This window comes from Sarcophilus harrisii, chromosome 1 (genome assembly GCF_902635505.1).
Source record: "Sarcophilus harrisii chromosome 1, mSarHar1.11, whole genome shotgun sequence".
Classification (NCBI taxonomy): domain Eukaryota; kingdom Metazoa; phylum Chordata; class Mammalia; order Dasyuromorphia; family Dasyuridae; genus Sarcophilus; species Sarcophilus harrisii.
This window is the reverse complement of record NC_045426.1, coordinates 160,620,738-160,633,954: the sequence shown is the minus strand read 5'-3', so window position 1 is coordinate 160,633,954 and position 13,217 is coordinate 160,620,738. Positions and strand designations below refer to the sequence as shown.

Below are 13,217 nucleotides of genomic sequence, written 5' to 3'. Positions count from 1 at the left end.
TTTTATCTCCATTCTATCTCCATGATGTCTTTTCATCTTTGTACCTTTAAAATCAGAGGAGTTGGCTGGTTTTCTCACCTGGTGGCAAGTTTGAGAACAACCATTTGGCCAATCTTGACCATCACCAAACAGGACAAATTTCTTAACTCAAGGGCAGTTATTTTGAAATTATTTCTTGTCCACCCCCCTCCATAGAGTTGTCAAAGGATAGTGTTTTTTCAGCCTTAAAGCATTGTATAAATGGGAGTTGTTATCATAATTATTATAATGCCACAGGCACAGTTTGTGTGAAGAAATGGGATTCAGCAGAGTTGATGTTAAATAGACCCCTAAGCCTAGGACATCATCCACCACCCGCCTAACACCTCCACCCTCCAATCTTCAGGGCTCCATGCAAAACCATCCTTTCAGTAATGTCTTTCCTGATCCTTCTCCCAACTGAGGTGATTCCTTGTTCACATTTCTGTTGTTTTTTAATAGTTTTTTAATATGTTTTTGGGGTTTTAATAGTTATTTCCTTTTCTCCACTAGACTGGCAGGTTTTTGAGAGCAAGAACAATATCTTTAATCGTGTTTCTCCCCTAGTAACTAACCAAAGACCTTTTGGTCTTTAGATAGCCTGATGGTGTTTAACAAAGGTTTATTGAATGAATCATAAATTAATTCATTTCTCTCTATCCTTTCCTTGAATGCTTACCTTCCTTCCTTACTTCTTTTCTTCTCTCTTCCTTCCTTCCTTCCTTTCTTCCCTTCTTCTTTTGACAAACATTTATTACTCATTGCAAGACACAGTCCTTAGGTATTGGAGTTAGTGATAAGGATAACCAGGATACAATTGTTCATTTGGATAGAGTTCCAGGTTTCAAAGTTCCAATTTCAATTTCAATGGGAGCACCCATTTGACTAAATATTTTGAATTTGTTTTTCTTACTAGTGCACCTTCAACCCCTGCTTCCGTGGAGTACGCTGCTTGAATCTGAGTCCAGGTTTCAGATGTGATTCTTGCCCAGTTGGTTTCACAGGACCAATGGTTCAGGGGGTAGGGGTCACCTTTGCCAAGACACATAAGCAGGTGAGCTATGACTCCAAAGATGGGCGTCTTCCCTTTTATATTTTCCCCTTCTCACTTGGTAAAAAATAGGAAGGAATCTGGCTCTTTCACATCTCTTTCAGAAAATATTAATTTGGCCTGCTTGGGTGATTATCACATGTTGAAGATAAATAATGCACACCAAGGCACATCTGTATTATTTTTTTCACTCCTCTCTGATTCATGGATTTCTGGGAGGGAAGATGGAAGGGAGGGAGGAAGCAGCTGTTCAGCAACGGCAACCTGGTGATACTGAGTTTGAGGAATGACTGGAGTCTCACTGGGTTTACACCAGTAGAACATTTTGATATTCAGATCCATCCCTTGGGCATTAAAGAGTAAAAGAACAGAAGCAACAGAAGAACTTTAAAAAGAGAAGATAAACTTGTATTTATGTACTGTTTACTGCAGCTAGAGAGGATGTAAAAGAATAGTCACATCCTCTTCAATAGCATTTACTGCAGTAAAATATTAGCGCATTCTATGACATCCTCCACTTGTTTCCAAATATACTAGAATATCCAGGTCATTATTAAACTGACTGACTGTGAAACTTTGGGAGGGATGTTTTCAGCATTTTTTAGATGGTTGATCTTCTTCAGATAGGTTTTTACTACCTTGGGGAAATCATTAAGTATGAAGCAGAGCACGAAGCATCATTATTTCTTAGTTATCCCATCCTTCATTTCCAGTGGGAGCCATTTGTTAGACCAGAGAAGAGTAGGGAGTGTTGGGACAGAGAGCAGAGAGAGACAAAAGGTAATAAGGCTGAATTACAGTCATCAGATGGATGAGTGAGTGATGGTGAGAAGCTTTTCTTTACCTCCAGTGAGGACAAAACAAAATAAAATGGGCTTAAATTGCCATAGGAAGCATCTGAGTCTAGCCTTCAGAAAGAACTTCCTGCTTATAGAGGTTGCAGGACAGGAGATGGAATTACCAAAGGAGGTTAGAGAGTCCTCTCTGACTATTTTAAACCAAGGACAGCTGTCCATTGAAAATTGGAGTCTCATCCTGCTAAAAGGTGGGGGTGGTCCAGATGGCCTTCCTATCCACAATTCTGGATTACTTCCTGTCACAGAAAGCTATTGAGACCACTAAGAATGGTTTGTGTGTGGGGGGGTTTATGTTTCTAAACTAGATTTTTCTTTTATGTTTCTATACTAGATCTGCTCTGATATTGATGAGTGTAGAAATGGAGCCTGTGTCCCCAATTCTATTTGTATTAACACTGTGGTAAGTATTTTTGTGACTGTTTTTAAAGCACAATAATTTTGGCGGGAGAGGGAAGAATAAAAAAAGGAAAGTAAGAAATTTACATGAACTTTACTATATATTTCAAAGGAATCGCAAGTTGTACATAATTAATTTACAATTTTAGGTACAATTATCTTTTTTATTATACTATTATGGAAATGCTTGTTTTAACCCATAATTTTTAAAGCATAATAATTTGCCAAAGTGATTGTGTGTGTATGTGTGTGTGTGTGTATAAGCTGTAACCACAAAACTCAAATATAACACATGGATGTAATAATATATGTGACCGACCAAGTAAGAATTAAAGTTTATACATAGAATTAACAAGCCACCCATGTCTTCTTGCTTCCACTTAAGTTTCATCAATGTGCTTTTAAATACAAGCATATGATGGAATTATCTTTAAGATACTTATTCTGTAAAGATCACAATATTTAAAAGGCACGTCCTGTTTGGAATGCACACAGCCCAGTGCTTTTGAGGGGGCCCAGACAAGAATGTGTCCCCCTCTAACTCCTCTGGGAGACTCTTCAGAATCCCTGCATATACTTGGCATGCCGGGGTACTTTCTGAAATGCATCCAGTGGCGATGATTTAATCATTTCACTCCTTACCAGCACATTTCTGAAAATTCCTGTCAGCTATTTCTAAGCAAGAAATGGATGGGAGTAAGGTCAGCAAGCCAGACAGTGGGCTAGGGATGGAGGAGCCATTGTCTGAACCATGTGGTCCCCAGGCGAGCTCTCCCTTCCGCAGCTTCCTTGCATGTGAAGTCAGCCTAAGGATACACGGTTTTGTGGAAAAGCAATAAAAATAAATGGGAAACAGTTGGCAAAAATGGAGAGTTAATGGGAGCACAATAGCCCCCGGGACCTACCTCCATCCTGACATGTTGTTTATAAGGAGATGAAATAAAGTGACTGTGAACTAAGAGTTTTCTTTCCTATCCTGCCTTTATCACTTGTTCACTACATTGTCAGGAAGATAGGCAGTCGTACGGGGTACAGTGGAAAGAGCTGGAGTCACCAGAGGCCTGAGTTCAAATCCTACCTCAGACATTTACTAGCTATGTGACCATGGATAATTCACTCTCTGTGCCTCAGGTTCCCCATCATTATTATATGGTAGACATAATTCTTATTTTATGGGATTATTTTGAAGATCAGTATAGAAAGCATTTTGTGAATCTTAAGATTTTTTTTTATCACATTCAGCCCTTCTCATTTCATTTTAACTAAAAACACACAGAATCTCTCCTCAGAGATGCAGATGTTTCTTTTAATGCCTGGATGTGTCTGGTAGACAAAGAAATTCTATTTTTTATCGTGTCCCTGGAGGGAAGCCTACTAGCTCCATTGAAAATCTCAGCCCCTTCTAAGAGTTCAGGGATGCTATTTCTCAATTGAGGAAACTATGACCGCAAGAGACAAGTGATTTGTTTAGTCTCACAGGAGATAAATAGCAGAGTTGAGGTTTGGGCACCAAATTCCACATCCAGTGTTCTTTCCACAGAGACCTCAGAATTGTTTATTTTCCTTATACTCTGCCCACTGTGAGATAAAAAGGAAAGTAGATGGAGCAAAGAGTCACACAAATAGCTTCAGACAATCCCCTATCATTCTCTCTCCCATCTCCCATAGCAATCTTTCTGACCTGTGACACCTTACAAATGGATGATATTTTCACAGATATTGTCTTAGGAGGCAGACTGCTGGTCTGAGGAACCTGCATGAAACAGCAAGGATGCTACTCAATAGAGTAGCAATTAATTTAATCTTCCTACTAAGAAAATCAAATGAAAATATATTTAAAACAACTTTTAAATCTATATATAAATGATAGCCATTATTATTATGAAACATACAAAACAGTGCTAGTAATGATGATAATAATACCCTTGTTAAGGGAATTGTTTTCATTTTAAAAACTAAGGTTTCAGAGACAACTAAGTGGTACAGTCCAGCTCTGGAATCAGAAGGGTCTGAATTCAAATTTGACCTCAGATACTTATTAACTATGTGACTTTGGATAAATCACTTAACCCCAGTTGTCTCCCCCCAAAGAAAGTAAGAATCCAAGGTGAGATCCTGGCCAATATAAGCTTCTTTTTAGAAAGTAAAGGGCAGAGAGTGTTTTATTTATTTTTCTACCTATTCCCAGTACATGGCACAATGCTTGGTACATAATAAGTATGACTGTATGTCAAAGAGATCAAAGCAAAAGGAAATAGACCTATGTGTACAAAAATATTTCTCATAGGTCTTTTATGAGGTAGCTAAGTATTGGAAATTGAGGGGATACTCACCATTTGGGAAATGGCTAGATAAGTTGTGATTTATGGTTTTGGTGGAATATTATTTGATTGACAGTAGTTCAGTGGATAAAATACTGTGTCTGGAGCACAGTGTGAATTCAAATGTGACTTCAAGTACTTAATACCTTTGTCACTTTGGACAAGTCATGTAAGCTCTATTTGCTCTAATCTGTTGGAGAAAGAACTTATACAATCACTCTATTGTGTTTACCAAGACAATCCCCATAGTGGGATCAGGGACCCCACTGAACCAATAAATAACAACAATAACATGAAGGGGATAGTTTCAGAAAAATGTACGAAGACCTATATGAAATGAGATAGAATGAAGTGTGCAAAACCATATGGCCTTTGTACCTAGTAACAGCAATATTTTAATGATGATCAACTATCAAAGATTTAGCTACTCTGATCAAATTAATTCCAAACGAAACATATTATCCACATCTAAAAAGCAAATTGATGAATTCAATGTAAATAGAAATATAATTTTTAAAAATTTTTAATGATTTTGCTACATGATTATTATTGACATTTTTTCCCATATTATTTCCATGTATAACTGATATATTTCTTGTTTTGTCTTTGGGTGTCAGAGGAACTGGAAAGAATTTTGGAGCTCAAAATGTTAAGAATGTCCAAAATAAATTTTGTTATTTAAATGTTAAAAGAAAAAAAAATAGGTACCTAATAAATGCTTACTGATTGATTGATTGTGTGATTGGTTCCCTTACAGGGATCTTATCAGTGTGGCCCATGTAAGTCCGGTTTCACTGGAGATCAGATCAGAGGATGCAAAACTGAACAAAACTGCAGAAACCCAGAACTTAATCCGTGTAGTGTGAATGCCCAGTGTATTGAGGAAAGGCAAGGAGGTGTGACCTGCGTGGTAAGTTATCACTTTGCTTTTCAACTTCTGAGATCGTTCTTTTACCCAGCTCCTTCTGAGTTCAAGTACTCAAGAACAAAGCATTAATCAAAGTGTGTGAAATGTGAAATCACAATCATTAAGACAAATAAATGATAGTTCTTAAAATCAGGTCTTTAAGAAATTACCCCATTTGAGAAAGCCAGTTGACTAAAATATCAGCTGAGATAAATTATGGAAAAGGGTGAATAAATCAGCAAAAATAAAAAATGTCTCTCTATCGTCCTCAAATTTCAGACCTTTTGCTTCTCATATATGTAACTAGATCTACCTAAAACTCCTCTGTGGATAATCAGGCTTGCAACTAATTCATCAAGATGCATTTCTAAGCCCCTTCCATGTATTGGATACTAGGGATATAAATTCAGTAATGTAGCAACCCCTGCTCTCAAAGAGCTCACATTCTAATGAGGGAAGCTTATGAGAATATAAAAAGTAAATGCAGGGCAATTATGGAAGAATGGCAGCAATCGCTGAGGTGAGGGTGGCAAGTCAGGGAAGGTACCCCAGCAGGATGCATCTAAGCCAAACCTCAATCATAAGAGGGAGAGGCGAGATCTGTTTCCCAGGCACAGAAGACAGAGTGTGTAGAAAGGCAAGGAAAGGAAAGGTAGAATGAGCCTGGAATGATAGGTTAAAAGCTAGATGATATATACTTTAACATATTTAACATGTATTGGTCAACCTGCCATCTGGGGGAGAGGGTGGGGGGAAGGAGGGGAAGAATTGGAACAAAAGGATTTGCAATTGTCAGTGCTGAAAAATTACCCATGAATATATCTTGTAAATAAAAAGCTATTTAAAAAAAAAATAAGTTAGATGATGAAAAACTTTAAAGATCAAACAGAGAAGTTTGTGTTTTCACAAAGGCAATAGGGAAACTTGGAGTTTCTCAAGCAGGTGAGTGACATGGTCAGAACTTGCTCTGAAAATATTCATTTGGCAGGTATGTGGTCTGAGACTAGGGGTAGGGAGGCTACCTTGCAGGCTGCTGCAAGCATCCAGATGAGAAGTGCTGTGAGCCTGAGCAGTCGCCATTGTGAATAAGTGGAGTTAGGAGAAAGTTGTCATATGTCATATGACATATATGTCATAATTATAAATTAACTTGGCAACTGATTGGCAGAAGGAAATTGGAGAGACCTTATGTGGTCAAGGACCCGATTCACTTGGAGGGAAAGTCAATCCTTTTTGTACTGGTTCCTCAAAGCAGGTCTGCCATTACATAAAATCTATCTATCAGGAAAACTAAGCTGGAGTTAGGAAGACCTGAGTTCAAATTCTGCCTGAGGTCCTAGCTGTGTGATCCTAGGCAAGTCACTTAAGCATTATCTACCACATTTTCCTTATCTGTCAAATGAGGATTACCCATCTTCTCAGTTATTGTGAGGATCAAATGAGATAATGTTTATAAATTGCTTAGGAGAATGCCTGGTACAACAAGTACACACACACAGACACACACTGAGAGTCTTCTAAAATTCCCTGAGTGACTCCCAGTATCAAGGGAGAAGACTTCATTCACCCATTAATTTTTTTAAAAACTATCTGCTAATGCATGACTAGTATGGAAATGTGTTTAAAATGATCATACCTGTATAACCTCTATCAGATTGCTTGCTGTCTTGGAGAGGAGAGACGTAAGAGAATGAGGGAGAAAAAATTGGAACTTAAAAATCTTACAAAAATGAAAGTTGAAACCTATTTCACAGGTAATTGGAAAAATAAAATACTAATGAGAAAAAAAGAAATTATATCTATTTATATACATAGATTTATATCTATACATCTATCTGTATCTATATAAATATAGATCGATATCTCCATATGTAGATACATATCTATGGATATAGATACAGATATAAATCTGATAAGGGCCTTGAAGTGCTAAGTAGGAGGACTCTGGCTGTAATGAGTAGGACCTGCCTTGGACCAGAGAGTTATTTGCAGGATCACAGTACCACCTTCTGGCTAACCCTTGGAAATGCATCCTCCCCAGCATCCTAGGAAAAAGCCGGACTCCCTATGCCAGGGCCAGTTGGCATATAGATTTAGAGCTGGCAGGAATCCTTAGAGGTCATCTGGTCTAATCCTCTCACTTTACAGCCAAAGAACCGAGCTTCATTACAGGTAAAGTGATGTCACTCAAATCACAAGTGGTACAGTCAGGATTTGAACCTATCTTAGGACTACAAATCAAGTATATTTTCTGCTGTCTCATGCCTTAGAAACATCCCCTTTCCCCTTTGCCACCTCCCCCATACTCCTCCTACATGACTTCTAGCTGAAAAGTCTCCTGGATTGACAGTATTCCAATCTGACAAAGCCTACCCAGCAGAAGGGAAAAGACTGAAAATAACCCAGGCAGTGACAGGGTGGACTCATGTAGGCAGACTCCTTGCTCAGAGTTCTCCAGATCCCTGGCTTCCGAGACTTCCGGGTCTCTCAGCACTAAAGCAGCATCTTTCTTAAACGGCTCACCTTCCAGCATCCTCCTCCTCCCTGACATACTCTTTCCGAGAGATGCGGGCAGTGATTTTCACCAGAACGGTGAGCAAAGGCAGCTCATCTTGAAGTCTTATGAAAAGCACCATGGCACTGGGGGAGTCAGTGCCTTAGGAGAAAAAAAATCCCTAATTCACCGTGCTGCCTTCTCTCTAAAAAAGAATGGCCGGATAGGCAGCCTGCCTCTCTAGCTAAATCATTTTCCCTTGCCCTATTTGAGGATGCACTGGGACGGTGGGTGGTGGGACTTTTAATGTGTTTTTGAATTTGTAATGAGAGGCAGCAGCAGATGGTAAAAGATTAATAAGCTTCATGTGACTACTAAAATAATTTAATCTGCCAAAAAATGGCTCATTAAAAATGTATTTGTTCCTAGAGGGCTCTTTCTTCATTAAAGCAAATCAGCAACCGTACAGCACCATTGAGAGTTCGGGGCCCTCTCTGGGGAATATTCCAAGCTGGAGCTAAGTACAGATAAGGGGAAAGGGGAGCAGTGTCACTCTTAGAATCCAATACCTCAAAATCCCCTAGTTTCAAACAGCCATCTCTGGGGACTGAGAAGGAACAGTTCCCCCAGCAAGTAGAGGCTTTGGTCTCAAATCGACTTCTCTGGATTTGAATAAGAACCATAAAAATGAATACCAAATGCTAATTGTTTCCTTTCACTTCCATTTCATTGGGCTCTATTTTTCCTCTGACCTACAACTCTCTCCTTTGACCCCTCTCTTTCAACACTTCTTTTTTTCCTCTTAGCTTTACTATTTTCTTTCTACTTGCCCTTTTCTCCTGTCTCCTTCCTTGCCTTCCATCTTATACTCTCACACTTCTCTGATTCATCCCAGGGATCTCCTTCCAAATCCTAACTAGACCCCTTGACTCTCCAGAACTTGGCTGTCAAAGCTGATGATATCTTCTCTCTTCCTTTGACTGTCATTTTTTGTCTGTGCTAATTAGAATGTTAGAAAACTAGGGGAGGAAATCCCTGAACAGGCAGATAGATATCCAGAACAGGCAATACCATTACACTAACTCAGTGATTCCATAGTTAGTTCAAGGAAGCAGGTGAATTCAGAGTAAAAATCTTTCCAGGTTCCTTGATTTTTTTTATTCCTTTGTCCCATACTCTTGGTCCAAACTCTCTGTTCTTCACATGGATATTCCACTTCCTAGTTCCCATCTTTGCACTGGACTCCCCCATGCCTAAAATGTTCTCCCTCCTTACTCCTTAGAACCCTTCTCCTCAAGATGCATCTCAAGCATCTTCTTGTGGACATCTTTCAGACCCTACCCTTACCCCAAGTGCTATTATATTTCCTCCCAGAACATTTTTTATTTATATTTTTATTTATTTATTTATATTTATATTTATTAATTTAATTTATATTTATATTTATTTTATTATATTTACATTTATTGATTTAATTTTTATTTGATTTCTTTATTTAATGTTTTTCCCTAATTATATCCAAAGCAATTTTGTTCATTTGTTTTTAAATTTTTTGAGTTCTATGTTCTCTCACATATCCCTAACCACAATTAAGAAACCATATGTGAAACTATGCAAAATATTTCCATAAAAGTTCAAGATTAAATTAATTTTTTCTCTGCGAATATATGTATATATATATGCATATATCCACACATATATACATCTATACATTTGAATACATGGGTGTATATATATTTATTATTATTATTATATATAATTAGTGTTGTTGTTGAATAGTTTTCCAATTCTTCATGATCCCATATGGGGTTTTCTTGACAAAGATAATGGAGCTATTTGCTTCACCAGCTCATTTTACAGATGAGAAAACTGAGGCTAAGTGACTTTCACAGGATTACAGAGTTGGTAAAGGGTCTGAGGCCAGATATGAACACAGGAAAATGGAGTTCTCCTAATTCATGACTGGCACTCTTTCCACTGTACTATCTAACTACCTTATATACATATACATTTTAGTTGTCTTTCTTTATAGAATTTAAGGTTCTTGGGAAGATTATTTCATTCTTTGTGCCTGTATCCTCAGCGCATACCCCAGTAGCAAGAAGATAGTAGGTGCTTAATAAATGCTTATTGTAATGTGGTGATTCAAGGCAATTCCAAAAGATTTGTATGGAAAATGCCATTTACATCCAGAGAGAGAACTATGGAGACTGAATATGGATTGAAGCATAATATTTTCACTTTTTATTTGTTTGTTTTTCTTTCTTATAGGTTTTTTTTTTCCTTTTTGGTCTGATTTTTCTTACACAATGTGACAAATATGGAAATATGTTTAAAAGAATTGCACAGGAGGGCAGTTAGGTGGTACAGTGGTTAGAACACCAACCCTGAAGTCAGGAGGACCTGAGTTCAAATCTGGCCTCAGACACTTAACACTTCCTAGCTGTGTGACCCTGGGCAAGTCACTTAACCCCAATTGCTTCAGCCAAAAAAAAAAAAAAATTTGCACATATTTAACCTATATCAGATTACTCTCTGTGTTGGGGAGGAGGAAGTAAGGGAGAGAGGAAGAAAATTTCAGAACACGAAGTCTAACAAAAACAAATGTTGGAAACTATTTTTACTTGTATTTGGAAAAGAAAATAATGTTTTAAAAATTTTAAATGCTTGTTGCTTGTTTACTTGATACTAAATGTAAGAAACTGAGGCAGTACTTGGGCTTCAGAAGGTTTTACCTCTGGTAAAAGTCAGTGTAAATGATTGTTCCTTTCTAAGGATCACTGACTTAAGGCCCAGAGGAGGGCTGTTAGAAGAGCAGTCAGGAATGGAGTGAGAAGCCCACACAGTAAAGCTGTTTGGATTCCTCGTGTTTCAGGGTTGGGTTAACCAGGAGCTGAAATGTTTGCCAACTGGCACCAAGCATCAGTGCCTGACTCAGCCTTCCATCCCTAATGGAGTTTCTCTTCACAGTGTGGTGTTGGTTGGGCTGGTGATGGATTTATCTGTGGAAAGGACATTGACATTGATAGTTACCCCGATGAGGAACTGCCGTGCTCTGGAAGAAATTGCAAAAAGGTAAGAAAGATGGGAGGGAAAAATACCTGTGGCTTTCACACAACCAAAAACATGTTTTGGGTAGGAAGGATCTCAACAGAGCCTTCCTGTCCCTCATACTCCCCCAGAGAAATCCATCTTGAATGAAGCAAATGTGCCATTAATAACAAAGTTCCATAGACATTATGTCTGTCCTTCAGACTGATGTCAAACAGCTAGTGCAATTTGCCTCAAGGCGCTGATACATGTGAACTCCTATAGCAAGCAGAAAGTATTAGCACATAGTTAGAAATATTTTTTTTTAACTGGGCCTGTGATTTTTATCAGCATAGGGATATCATAGGGCACTTTACAACCCAAAGCAAGCTCCTTTGCAATGACATCCTACCCTGATTACTTTCTTTGAGGTGACTTTCTCAGCAATGGGGTCTGGATTTCCTAAAGTCTCTTCACATACGGGATCTTCGATCCTGAGGTCCAAGTCTTGTGGTCCTCCCTCTTCCTTGTGGGCTATATTTGTCTTTAAAAACTTAGTTTTCAATGCCTCAGGTATGATTTGACCCAAGTGCTAGAACCACTGACAGTTTTGATCTTCGGTGTAATTTTAGACCATGTTTCTCTGTTTAGGATAACTGTAAATATGTACCAAACTCTGGTCAAGAAGATGCAGATAGAGATGGCATTGGAGATGCTTGTGATGAAGATGCTGATGGCGATGGAATCAACAATGAACAGGTGAGAGTTTTCTTCCAGGGGAATGCATGTTTGCAAGTACCCAATAGCGATGGAGAGATGGCAGTTTTATAGCAGTATTTTGGAAGATTCATACATAGAACTGCAACTCGAGTTAGAGTGTTCATGATATAAAAATACCTTTTGTGACATTCAGAAAGTCCCAATACATATAACAAGGCCAAGAAGATTTGCATTTGATTTTTTTTTAGGATAACTGTGTCCTGACTCACAATGTTGACCAGAGAAACAGTGACCAAGATATCTTTGGAGATGCTTGTGATAACTGTCGAACTGTCTTAAATAATGACCAGAAAGACACTGATGGGGATGGAAAAGGAGACGCCTGTGATGATGACATGGATGGAGATGGTTAGTTATTCTTATCTGTTCCTTGATTTTACCTTATACATATTATTGCTTTTAGAGCCCCTACTGGCAGTTAGGTGGAACAGTAGATAGAACTCTGACCCCGGGGACAGAAAATCCTGAGTTCACATACAACCTCAGACATTTACTAGCTATGTAACGCTTAGTAAATCTCTTACCCTCCAGCTCAGTTTCTTCATCTGTAAAAATGAGGGTAATAACAGTACCTATCTTTCAGGATTGTTGTGAGCATAAAATGAGATAATATTTGTAAAGCAATTTATAAATCTTTAAGCACTTTGTAAATGCTAGCAATTATTATTATGCCTCAGTAGGGTCATATATCAATCAATAATAACAATCATTTATTAAAAGCCTACTATCTGCTAGCTCTTACAAAAATAAAGACACAAATAAAATAAGCCCTACTTTCAAGGAGCTTACAATCTAACCAGGGGAGACAATATTCATATATATATATATTCAATATTTGTATACATATATAAGCTTCTACAAAATAGAGACAAAGTGTTGTTATTGGTGATTGTGAGAGTGATGGAGATTGGAGAGTGATGATTAGTTATGTCCAACTCTTCATGAACCCTTTTTGGGTCTATGACAAGTTTATAGGTTGTTGTTCATTTGTTTCCAAGTCTTCATAATCCTATTTGGGGTTTTCTTGACAAAGACACTAGAGTGGTTTTCTATTTCCTTTTCCAGCTCGTTTTCAGATAAGTAAATTGAGGTAAACAGGGTTAAGTGATTTTCCCAGGATTACACAACTAGTAAGTGTCTGAAGCCAGATTTGAATTCAAGATGTGTCTTCCTAACTCCATACCTAGAACTATATTCACTGCACCACCTAACTGTCCAGAGACAAAGTAGGTACAAAATAATTTGTTGGTGGGAGGGAAGATGCTAAGAGCTGGTGAAATCAGGAAATTTTTCATGTAGAAAGTAGCCCTTTGACATCCAATAATCCTATTATTTTATTATGCTTTTAAAGAAGGAAACTTCA

At 38.0% G+C, this 13,217-nt stretch overlaps 1 protein-coding gene across 1 annotated transcript in view; it reads left to right on the top strand.

Annotated features, from left to right (window-relative positions):
* Window positions 1-13,217, top strand: part of THBS4 (thrombospondin 4) — a 52,917-nt gene that overhangs the window by 25,830 nt on the left and 13,870 nt on the right. The window contains exons 8-13 of the mRNA XM_003759415.3: window positions 935-1,072; window positions 2,258-2,326; window positions 5,401-5,553; window positions 11,015-11,119; window positions 11,726-11,833; window positions 12,043-12,202. Of these exons, the coding sequence (XP_003759463.1) occupies window positions 935-1,072; window positions 2,258-2,326; window positions 5,401-5,553; window positions 11,015-11,119; window positions 11,726-11,833; window positions 12,043-12,202 (733 nt within the window). The remainder of the gene's footprint in view (window positions 1-934; window positions 1,073-2,257; window positions 2,327-5,400; window positions 5,554-11,014; window positions 11,120-11,725; window positions 11,834-12,042; window positions 12,203-13,217) is intronic.